At 31.6% G+C, this 12,745-nt stretch overlaps 1 protein-coding gene across 2 annotated transcripts in view; it reads left to right on the top strand.

Annotated features, from left to right (window-relative positions):
• LOC138307750 (cysteine and histidine-rich domain-containing protein 1-like) overlaps window positions 1–12,006 on the top strand; it is a 28,046-nt gene extending 16,040 nt beyond the window's left edge. For both annotated transcript variants that reach the window (XM_069248615.1, XM_069248616.1), the window contains exons 2-6: window positions 8,204–8,370; window positions 10,275–10,339; window positions 10,543–10,613; window positions 10,906–11,008; window positions 11,319–12,006. In XM_069248615.1, the coding sequence (XP_069104716.1) occupies window positions 8,367–8,370; window positions 10,275–10,339; window positions 10,543–10,613; window positions 10,906–11,008; window positions 11,319–11,321 (246 nt within the window). In that variant the 5' untranslated portion in view covers window positions 8,204–8,366 and the 3' untranslated portion in view covers window positions 11,322–12,006. The remainder of the gene's footprint in view (window positions 1–8,203; window positions 8,371–10,274; window positions 10,340–10,542; window positions 10,614–10,905; window positions 11,009–11,318) is intronic.
• The last annotated feature ends 739 nt before the right edge of the window (window positions 12,007–12,745 follow it).

Raw genomic sequence — 12,745 nt, forward strand, 5'->3', positions numbered from 1 at the left:
TGTCCTATAATATATACTGGTAATAAAAGAAGATTTGTTATTGTCCTATAACATATACTGGTAATAAAAGAAGATGGTATGTTATTGTCCTATAAGATATACTTGTAATAAAAGAAGATTTGTTATTGTCCTATAAGATATACTGGTAATAAAAGAAGACAGTATGTTATTGTCCTATAAGATATACTGGTAATAAAAGAAGATGGTAGGTTATTGTCCTACAAGATATACTGGTAATAAAAGAAGACGGTAGGTTATTGTCCTACAAGATATACTGGTAATAAAAGAAGACGGTAGGTTATTGTCCTATAAGATATACTGGTAATAAAAGAAGACGGTATGTTATTGTCCTATAAGATATACTGGTAATAAAAGAAGATTTGTAATTGTCCTATAAGATATACTGGTAATAAAAGAAGATTTGTTATTGTCCTATAAGATATACTGGTAATAAAAGAAGATTTGTTATTGTCCTATAACATATACTGGTAATAAAAGAAGACGGTATGTTTTTGTCCTATAACATATACTGGTAATAAAAGAAGACGGTATGTTATATATATACTGGTAATAAAAGAAGACAGTATATATGTTATTGTCCTATAAGATATACTGGTAATAAAAGAAGAGGGTAGGTTATTGTCCTATAACATATACTGGTTATAAAAGAAGACGGTATGTTATTGTCCTATAACATATACTGGTAATAAAAGAAGACAGTATGTTATTGTCCTATAACATATACTGGTAATAAAAGAAGACGGTATGTTATTGTCCTATAACATATACTGGTAATAAAAGAAGATGGTATGTTATTGTCCTATAAGATATACTGGTAATAAAAGAAGACGGTTTGTTATTGTCCTACAAGATATACTGGTAATAAAAGAAGAGGGTAGGTTATTGTCCTATAACATATACTGGTAATAAAAGAAGAGGGTATGTTATTGTCCTATAACATATACTGGTAATAAAAGAAGACGGTATGTTATTGTCCTATAACATATACTGGTAATAAAAGAAGACGGTATGTTATTGTCCTATAAGATATACTGGTAATAAAAGAAGAGGGTATGTTATTGTCCTATAACATATACTGGTAATAAAAGAAGACGGTATGTTATTGTCCTATAACATATACTGGTAATAAAAGAAGACGGTATGTTATTGTCCTATAACATATACTGGTAATAAAAGAAGACAGTATGTTATTGTCCTATAACATATACTGGTAATAAAAGAAGGTTTGTTATTGTCCTATAACATATACTGGTAATAAAAGAAGGTTTGTTATTGTCCTATAACATATACTGGTAATAAAAGAAGATGGTATGTTATTGTCCTATAAGATATACTGGTAATAAAAGAAGACGGTATGTTATTGTCCTACAAGATATACTGGTAATAAAAGAAGATTTGTTATTGTCCTATAAGATATACTGGTAATAAAAGAAGATTTGTTATTGTCCTATAACATATACTGGTAATAAAAGAAGACGGTATGTTTTTGTCCTATAACATATACTGGTAATAAAAGAAGACGGTTTGTTATTGTCCTATAACATATACTGGTAATAAAAGAAGCCGGTATGTTATTGTCATATAACATATACTGGTAATAAAAGAAGACGGTAGGTTATTGTCCTATAACATATACTGGTAATAAAAGAAGAGGGTATGTTATTGTCCTATAAGATATACTGGTAATAAAAGAAGACGGTATGTTATTGTCCTATAACATATACTGGTAATAAAAGAAGACGGTATGTTAATGTCCTATAACATATACTGGTAATAAAAGAAGACGGTATGTTATTGTCCTATAACATATACTGGTAATAAAAGAAGAAGGGTATGTTATTGTCCTATAACATATACTGGTAATAAAAGAAGACAGTATGTTATTGTCCTATAACATATACTGGTAATAAAAGAAGACGGTATGTTATTGTCCTATAACATATACTGGTAATAAAAGAAGAGGGTATGTTAATGTCCTATAACATATACTGGTAATAAAAGAAGATGGTATGTTATTGTCCTATAAGATATACTGGTAATAAAAGAAGACGGTTTGTTATTGTCCTACAAGATATACTGGTAATAAAAGAAGAGGGTAGGTTATTATCCTATAACATATACTGGTAATAAAAGAAGATGGTATGTTATTGTCCTATAAGATATACTGGTAATAAAAGAAGACGGTTTGTTATTGTCCTAAAAGATATACTGGTAATAAAAGAAGACGGTATGTTATTGTCCTATAAGATATACTGGTAATCAAAGAAGAGGGGTATGTTATTGTCCTATAACATATACTGGTAATAAAAGAAGACGGTATGTTATTGTCCTATAACATATACTGGTAATAAAAGAAGACGGTATGTTATATATATACTGGTAATAAAAGAAGACAGTATATATGTTATTGTCCTATAAGATATACTGGTAATAAAAGAAGAGGGTAGGTTATTGTCCTATAACATATACTGGTTATAAAAGAAAACGGTATGTTATTGTCCTATAACATATACTGGTAATAAAAGAAGACAGTATGTTATTGTCCTATAACATATACTGGTAATAAAAGAAGACGGTATGTTATTGTCCTATAACATATACTGGTAATAAAAGAAGATGGTATGTTATTGTCCTATAAGATATACTGGTAATAAAAGAAGACGGTTTGTTATTGTCCTACAAGATATACTGGTAATAAAAGAAGAGGGTATGTTAATGTCCTATAACATATACTGGTAATAAAAGAAGACGGTATGTTATTGTCCTATAACATATACTGGTAATAAAAGAAGATTTGTTATTGTCCTATAACATATACTGGTAATAAAAGAAGCCGGTATGTTATTGTCCTATAACATATACTGGTAATAAAAGAAGACGGTATGTTATTGTCCTATAAGATATACTGGTAATAAAAGAAGAGGGTATGTTATTGTCCTATAACATATACTGGTAATAAAAGAAGACGGTATGTTATTGTCCTATAACATATACTGGTAATAAAAGAAGACAGTATGTTATTGTCCTATAACATATACTGGTAATAAAAGAAGACATTATGTTATTGTCCTATAACATATACTGGTAATAAAAGAAGGTTTGTTATTGTTCCTATAACATATACTGGTAATAAAAGAAGGTTTGTTATTGTCCTATAACATATACTGGTAATAAAAGAAGATGGTATGTTATTGTCCTATAAGATATACTGGTAATAAAAGAAGACGGTATGTTATTGTCCTATAAGATATACTGGTAATAAAAGAAGATTTGTTATTGTCCTATAAGATATACTGGTAATAAAAGAAGATTTGTTATTGTCCTATAACATATACTGGTAATAAAAGAAGATGGTATGTTTTTGTCCTATAACATATACTGGTAATAAAAGAAGACGGTTTGTTATTGTCCTATAACATATACTGGTAATAAAAGAAGCCGGTATGTTATTGTCCTATAACATATACTGGTAATAAAAGAAGAGGGTAGGTTATTGTCCTATAACATATACTGGTAATAAAAGAAGAGGGTATGTTATTGTCCTATAACATATACTGGTAATAAAAGAAGCCGGTATGTTATTGTCCTATAACATATACTGGTAATAAAAGAAGACGGTATGTTAATGTCCTATAACATATACTGGTAATAAAAGAAGAGGGTAGGTTATTGTCCTATAACATATACTGGTAATAAAAGAAGACGGTATGTTATTGTCCTATAACTTATACTGGTAATAAAAGAAGACGGTTTGTTATTGTCCTAAAAGATATACTGGTAATAAAAGAAGACGGTATGTTATTGTCCTATAAGATATACTGGTAATAAAAGAAGAGGGTATGTTATTGTCCTATAACATATACTGGTAATAAAAGAAGACGGTATGTTATTGTCCTATAACATATACTGGTAATAAAAGAAGACGGTATGTTATATATATACTGGTAATAAAAGAAGACAGTATATATGTTATCGTCCTATAAGATATACTGGTAATAAAAGAAGAGGGTAGGTTATTGTCCTATAACATATACTGGTTATAAAAGAAAACGGTATGTTATTGTCCTATAACATATACTGGTAATAAAAGAAGACAGTATGTTATTGTCCTATAACATATACTGGTAATAAAAGAAGACGGTATGTTATTGTCCTATAACATATACTGGTAATAAAAGAAGATGGTATGTTATTGTCCTATAAGATATACTGGTAATAAAAGAAGACGGTTTGTTATTGTCCTACAAGATATACTGGTAATAAAAGAAGAGGGTAGGTTATTATCCTATAACATATACTGGTAATAAAAGAAGAGGGTATGTTATTGTCCTATAACATATACTGGTAATAAAAGAAGCCGGTATGTTATTGTCCTATAACATATACTGGTAATAAAAGAAGACAGTATGTTATTGTCCTATAAGATATACTGGTAATAAAAGAAAAGGGTATGTTATTGTCCTATAACATATACTGGTAATAAAAGAAGACGGTATGTTATTGTCCTATAACATATACTGGTAATAAAAGAAGACAGTATGTTATTGTCCTATAACATATACTGGTAATAAAAGAAGACATTATGTTATTGTCCTATAACATATACTGGTAATAAAAGAAGGTTTGTTATTGTCCTATAACATATACTGGTAATAAAAGAAGGTTTGTTATTGTCCTATAACATATACTGGTAATAAAAGAAGATGGTATGTTATTGTCCTATAAGATATACTGGTAATAAAAGAAGACGGTATGTTATTGTCCTACAAGATATACTGGTAATAAAAGAAGATTTGTTATTGTCCTATAAGATATACTGGTAATAAAAGAAGATTTGTTATTGTCCTATAACATATACTGGTAATAAAAGAAGATGGTATGTTTTTGTCCTATAACATATACTGGTAATAAAAGAAGACGGTTTGTTATTGTCCTATAACATATACTGGTAATAAAAGAAGCCGGTATGTTATTGTCCTATAACATATACTGGTAATAAAAGAAGACGGTAGGTTATTGTCCTATAACATATACTGGTAATAAAAGAAGAGGGTATGTTATTGTCCTATAACATATACTGGTAATAAAAGAAGCCGGTATGTTATTGTCCTATAACATATACTGGTAATAAAAGAAGACGGTATGTTAATGTCCTATAACATATACTGGTAATAAAAGAAGAGGGTAGGTTATTGTCCTATAACATATACTGGTAATAAAAGAAGAGGGTATGTTAATGTCCTATAACATATACTGGTAATAAAAGAAGATGGTATGTTATTGTCCTATAAGATATACTGGTAATAAAAGAAGACGGTTTGTTATTGTCCTACAAGATATACTGGTAATAAAAGAAGACGGTAGGTTATTATCCTATAACATATACTGGTAATAAAAGAAGATGGTATGTTATTGTCCTATAAGCTATACTGGTAATAAAAGAAGACGGTTTGTTATTGTCCTAAAAGATATACTGGTAATAAAAGAAGACGGTATGTTATTGTCCTATAAGATATACTGGTAATAAAAGAAGAGGGTATGTTATTGTCCTATAACATATACTGGTAATAAAAGAAGACGGTATGTTATTGTCCTATAACATATACTGGTAATAAAAGAAGACAGTATGTTATTGTCCTATAACATATACTGGTAATAAAAGAAGACATTATGTTATTGTCCTATAACATATACTGGTAATAAAAGAAGGTTTGTTATTGTCCTATAACATATACTGGTAATAAAAGAAGACAGTATGTTATTGTCCTATAAGATATACTGGTAATAAAAGAATACGGTATGTTATTGTCCTATAAGATATACTGGTAATAAAAGAAGACGGTATGTTATTGTCCTATAAGATATACTAGTAATAAAAGAAGAGGGTAGGTTATTGTCCTATAATATATACTGGTAATAAAAGAAGATTTGTTATTGTCCTATAACATATACTGGTAATAAAAGAAGATGGTATGTTATTGTCCTATAAGATATACTTGTAATAAAAGAAGATTTGTTATTGTCCTATAAGATATACTGGTAATAAAAGAAGACGGTATGTTATTGTCCTACAAGATATACTGGTAATAAAAGAAGACGGTAGGTTATTGTCCTATAAGATATACTGGTAATAAAAGAAGACGGTATGTTATTGTCCTATAAGATATACTGGTGATAAAAGAAGATTTGTAATTGTCCTATAAGATATACTGGTAATAAAAGAAGATTTGTTATTGTCCTATAAGATATACTGGTAATAAAAGAAGATTTGTTATTGTCCTATAACATATACTGGTAATAAAAGAAGACGGTATGTTTTTGTCCTATAACATATACTGGTAATAAAAGAAGACGGTTTGTTATTGTCCTATAACATATACTGGTAATAAAAGAAGACAGTATATATGTTATTGTCCTATAAGATATACTGGTAATAAAAGAAGAGGGTAGGTTATTGTCCTATAACATATACTGGTTATAAAAGAAGACGGTATGTTATTGTCCTATAACATATACTGGTAATAAAAGAAGATGGTTTGTTATTGTCCTATAAGATATACTGGTAATAAAAGAAGACAGTATGTTATTGTCCTATAACATATACTCGTAATAAAAGAAGAGGGTTTGTTATTGTCCTATAACATATACTGGTAATAAAAGAAGATGGTATGTTATTGTCCTATAACAGATACTGGTAATAAAAGAAGATTTGTTATTGTCCTATAAGATATACTGGTAATAAAAGAAGAGGGTAGGTTATTGTCCTATAACATATACTGGTAATAAAAGAAGCAGTATGTTATTGTCCTATAAGATATACTGGTAATAAAAGAAGAGGGTAGGTTATTGTCCTATAGCATATACTGGTAATAAAAGAAGACGGTATGTTATTGTCCTATAACATATACTGGTAATAAAAGAAGACGGTATGTTATTGTCCTATAACATATACTGGTAATAAAAGAAGACGGTATGTTAATGTCCTATAACATATACTGGTAATAAAAGAAGACGGTATGTTATTGTCCTATAAGATATACTGGTAATAAAAGAAGACGGTATGTTAATGTCCTATAACATATACTGGTAATAAAAGAAGACGGTATGTTATTGTCCTATAACATATACTGGTAATAAAAGAAGAGGGGTTGTTATTGTCCTATAACATATAGTGGTAATAAAAGAAGATGGTATGTTATTGTCCTACAAGATATACTGGTAATAAAAGAAGACGGTATGTTAATGTCCTATAACATATACTGGTAATAAAAGAAGATGGTATGTTAATGTCCTATAACATATACTGGTAATAAAAGAAGATGGTATGTTATTGTCCTACAAGATATACTGGTAATAAAAGAAGACGGTATGTTAATGTCCTATAACATATACTGGTAATAAAAGAAGAAGATATACTGGTAATAAAAGAAGACGGTAGGTTATTGTCCTATAACATATACTGGTAATAAAAGAAGATGGTATGTTATTGTCCTATAAGATATACTGGTAATAAAAGAAGACGGTATGTTATTGTCCTATAAGATATACTGGTAATAAAAGAAGATGGTATGTTATTGTCCTATTAGATATACTGGTAATAAAAGAAGAGGGTATGTTATTGTCCTACAAGATATACTGGTAATAAAAGAAGACAGTATGTTACTGTCCTATTAGATATACTGGTAATAAAAGAAGAGGGTAGGTTATTGTCCTATAACATATACTGGTAATAAAAGAAGAGGGTAGGTTATTGTCCTATAACAGATACTGGTAATAAAAGAAGAGGGTAGGTTATTGTCCTATAAGATATACTGGTAATAAAAGAAGAGGGTAGGTTATTGTCCTATAATATATACTGGTAATAAAAGAAGAAAGTTTAATTTTGTCCTACAAGATATACTGGTAATAAAAGAAGAAAGTTTGTTATTGTCCTATAAGATATACTGGTAATAAAAGAAGATTTGTTATTGTCCTATAACATATACTGGTAATAAAAGAAGACGGTATGTTATTGTTCTATAACATATACTGGTAATAAAAGGAGACGGTTTGTTATTGTCCTATAACATATACTGGTAATAAAAGAAGACGGTTTGTTATTGTCCTATAACATATTCTGGTAATTAAAGAAGACAGTATGTTATATATTCTGGTAATAAAAGAAGACGGTTTGTTTTTGTAGGTGATTGTGTGTGAAGCACCACGTCAACCAGTGAAACCTAAAGATCCTAGTGACAGACCATCTATATCAGAACAAAAACAGAAACTTCAGTGTGTGGTTTGGAGCCTCCCTGAAGACAGCACTGGAAAAGAAACTTCAACAGCTCTCTCTGATTGAACAAAATATGAGTATGTAATGTTTTAACTGATGGTGATTGAACAAAATATTTGAGTATGTAATGTTTTTAACTGATGGTGCATTTGGAATTTTCTTATCAGAATTTTATATAACGATATTATAAGGTAAAAGCTAAGGAAAAACTCTTTCACGTTTAGGGTAGTTGATACCTGGAATTGTCTATCAGAGTCTGTCGTTAATGCAGAGACTACTAAAGATTTTGAGATACTGCTAGATAACCATATGAAGGACAATATCTATGATAATTACTGATAAATAATTTTATTGAGTACTTGTATACAACTTTACCAGTGACAATATAATTAGTTTATATTATGTCTTATATTAGATATTAATATTAACATTTATTTATCTTATTTTTTTTTTTTTTAGCTCACCTGGCCCGAAGGGCCGGTGAGCTTATGTCATGGCGCGGCGTCCGTCTGTCCTTCCGTCCGTCGTCCGTCCGTCAACATTTCTTTTAAATCACTACTAGTCATAGAGTTCTGCATTGATTGTAACCAAATTTTGCCACAAACATCGTTGGGGTAGGGAAACAGAACTTGTTTAAATTTTGGCTCTGAAACCCCAGTATTTATACCTTGTATAAATTTTGGCTCTGAACCCCCGGGGGCAGGAGAGGCGGGGCCCGATTGGGGAAATAGAGGTAAATCCTATAAATCGCCACTTGTCCTAGAGTTCTGCATGGATTGTAACCAAAATTGGCCACAAACATCCTTGGGGGAAGGGGGACAGAACTTGTATAAATTTTGGCTCTGACCCCCTGGGGGTAGGAGGGGCGGGGCCCAAAAAGGGAAATAGGGGAAATAGAGGTAAATCCTTTAAATCGCTACTAGTCATAGAGTTCTACATGGATTGTAACCAAATTTGGCCACAAACATCCTTGGGGGAAGGGGAACAGAACTTATATAAATTTTGGCTCTGACCCCCCAGGGGCAGGAGGGGCGGGGCCCAATAGGGAAATAGAGGTAAATTCTATAAATCGCTACTTGTCCTAGAGTTCTGTATGGATTGTAACCAAATTTGGCCACAAACATCATTGGGGAAGGGGAACAGAACTTGTATAAATTTTGTTTCTGACCCCCTGGGGCAGGAGGGCTGGGGGCCCAATATGGGAAATAGAGGTAAATCCTATAAATCGCTACTTGTCCTAGAGTTCTGCATGGAATGTAACCAAATTTCGCGCACAATATCGTTGGGGGAAGGGGAACAGAACTTGTATAAATTTTGGCTCTGACCTCACTAGGGCAGCAGGGGTGGGGCCCAATAGGGAAATAGAGGTAAATTCTATAAATCGCTACATGTCCTAGAGTTCTGCATGGATTGTAACCAAATTTGGCCACAAACATCGTTGGGGGAAGGGGAACAGAAATTGTATAAATTTTGGCTATTACTCCCGGGGGCAGGAGGGGCGGGGCCCAATAGGGAAATAAAGGTAAATCCTTTAAATCGCTACTAGTCATACAGTTCAGCATGGAATATAACCAAATTTGGCCAGAAACATCCTTGGGGGAAGGGGAATAGAGATTGTATTAATTTTGACTCTGACGCCCGAGGGCAGGAGGGGCGGGGACTGATAGCGGAAATAGAGGTAAATATTTAAATTCCTTTAGAAAAGAAACAATGAACCTGTATTCAAAACATAACTTGGCATTACAAACCAGGTGAGCGATACAGGCCCTCTGGGCCTCTTTGTTTTTTTTTGAAGATCACTATGAAATTTTCTGTAAATACTTTACCAACTAGCCATTTTGATACTCTTATCTTTCATATGGTGTTATTAGAAGTAATTTTTCAGTTTTTTTAAAATCTTCGAGATCTTTGTGACCTATCTATTACAATGTAGGACCTAATTTGCCACATTTTGTTAGTTATATTCATTGGCTCATTTCAGACACAGAAGGAAAATCTGATCAAATTAAAGTAGGAACGGCGTGTAAAAGAAATGCTTGTAAAGCTGTAAGTCTGTGTACTTCTTTCTCTTTAATTGTTCAAAACATGTTTCAATATTTCATAAGTAATGCTAAGTACAAATAAATTTGATAAAGATTAATGGTTTGTTTCAACTAGTATTGCATGTATAAATGTATTGTTTAATGCTTAATGGCCGTAAGGGCACCATTAAAAGAAGAAACTGTTTGATTTTGAGTTTTATTTTCTAGTGTTACAATGGAGAAGACAGTAATAAAGAACAATGCTGTTACCACCCAGGGACACCTGTATTCCATGAAGGGTGGGTATAAGTAACTAGAAATACTCAAAACAAAAGTCACAGGATGAAATAATATGTTTTTTCATGTTCATTTGCAATGTTTTCAGATCAGGAGATAAAACGTCAACATTGTACAAGTAGCTTCTAGAATGGAATGAAATTTATTTGGTACTTTCAAGGAAGTTGAAAAAAAAGTGATATAAAGCATTCTCTTGTAACCCTGATCTTAATAAATTAATTCCTTAAGTATGGATGTAAGATATTATCTTTTTCTATGCAGTGATTCATTTAAATCATATTTTATTAAATAAAGGATGAAGTTTTGGTCCTGTTGCCAGAGAAAAACATCAGATTTTGACAATTTCTTAGATCAAGAAGGATGCGAGGTTGGAACACATCTGTGGGTTACACCAGAGGTAACTTTATATAATTAACTGATCCATATAATATATATAGTACACTCTATCTTATACTAGCAAGCATTGAAGCTTTCAGAACTTTTGGATCTCTTTAAATAATAACTGCAATTAAAATATGTGTTATAAAATGTTCTGATGCAGGTAAGCAGTTTTTAGGGACATAAAGCTAAATGAACTTTGAAAGTTTAGTAAATACATATTTATGGTGTGCCAGGTATCATACTACATAATATATTACAATTATTGTACAAATATGACAAATAAAAAAATAAGAAAGAAAATAATATATATTTCTATTATTTTTTAGTGACTCGAGAAACTATTCTGAGTGAGATAAAAATAGAAGCATTGAACTTTAGTGACCTTCCACAATGGATTACACAAATAAAGTAAATGTAAACAAAAATGGCGGGTCAAAAATGTGGTTGAAGCAAACAAAAGCAAGTTCTGATAAAAAAAGTATTTCTATAACGGTCAGAAGCATGCACGATTTGAAAAGGAATTAAATAAATATGGATCACACCAATAGAAGACACTGTAGTAACTTCCCACTTTATAACTTGCTGACACTGTAGTAACTTCCCACTTTATACTTGCTGACACTGTAGTAACTTCCCACTTTATACTTGCTGACACTGTAGTAACTTCCCACTTTATACTTGCTGACACTGTAGTAACTTCCACTTTATACTTGCTGACACTGTAGTAACTTCCCACTTTATACTTGCTGACACTGTAGTAACTTCCCACTTTATACTTGCTGACACTGTAGTAACTTCCCACTTTATACTTGCTGACACTGTAGTAACTTCCCACTTTATACTTGCTGACACTGTAGTAACTTCCCACTTTATACTTGCTGACACTGTAGTAACTTCCCACTTTATACTTGCTTGATGTACATGTACTGTTATTTTAATTTTGTATCTATATTATTCTAATGCTAAAACAAATTGTTTTATAACAAATATTTACAAATATGGCCAACACTTCATATGTCAACAATCGTAAAATTTAAAAAGCTTCTAAGAATATGAACAAGAATGATTCCTTGCCGTGTGTCAGCAACTTTGTTGTTCATAATAATAGCCTCGTTTTTGACAGAGGGCCACACTGGTTAAGATGTCTTGACCTTTTACCACAAGCTCTCCACCTCTGGGTCGCAAGTATTCAAATCCCATGTGGGGCAGTTGCCTGGTACTGACCATAGGTCGATGGTTTTCTCCTGATACTCCGGCTTTCCTCCACCAAAGAACCTGACACGTCTTACATGACCTTGGCTGTTAATAGCATGTTACAGCCGTTGCTACCCCAACTGAGAACGACGCGTGTATATATAAACCCCTACCCCGCTCTATACCGCTGACTTGTAATCGATGTATTGAATGAGTGTACTGTAGCCGTGTTATTTATAGACTTGAGTACTGTCGCCAAATCCACAGGTAAATTGGTACTGGATACTACGCTCGTGCCTCTCATCCATCGAAACTGAATGGCTAGTTAGCTTAACCGATCTATATATTATCAACAATGCGTCTGTATCTACTTAAATGTGGCCAAACAAAATAAATATTCTTCAAATTGCATCAACATTCACTTGAGTAGTATTTTCTAACCAAGGGATTTGCAAAATACGGGCTGACAATAAGTTTTGACGAACATTAAAATCAAAAATCTAAAAAATCACGGCACTCTGACCACGCAGACAGCATTTCTTGATAAAATATGGGAATG

The sequence above is a fragment of the Argopecten irradians genome, chromosome 14, assembly GCF_041381155.1.
Source record: "Argopecten irradians isolate NY chromosome 14, Ai_NY, whole genome shotgun sequence".
Taxonomy (NCBI): domain Eukaryota; kingdom Metazoa; phylum Mollusca; class Bivalvia; order Pectinida; family Pectinidae; genus Argopecten; species Argopecten irradians.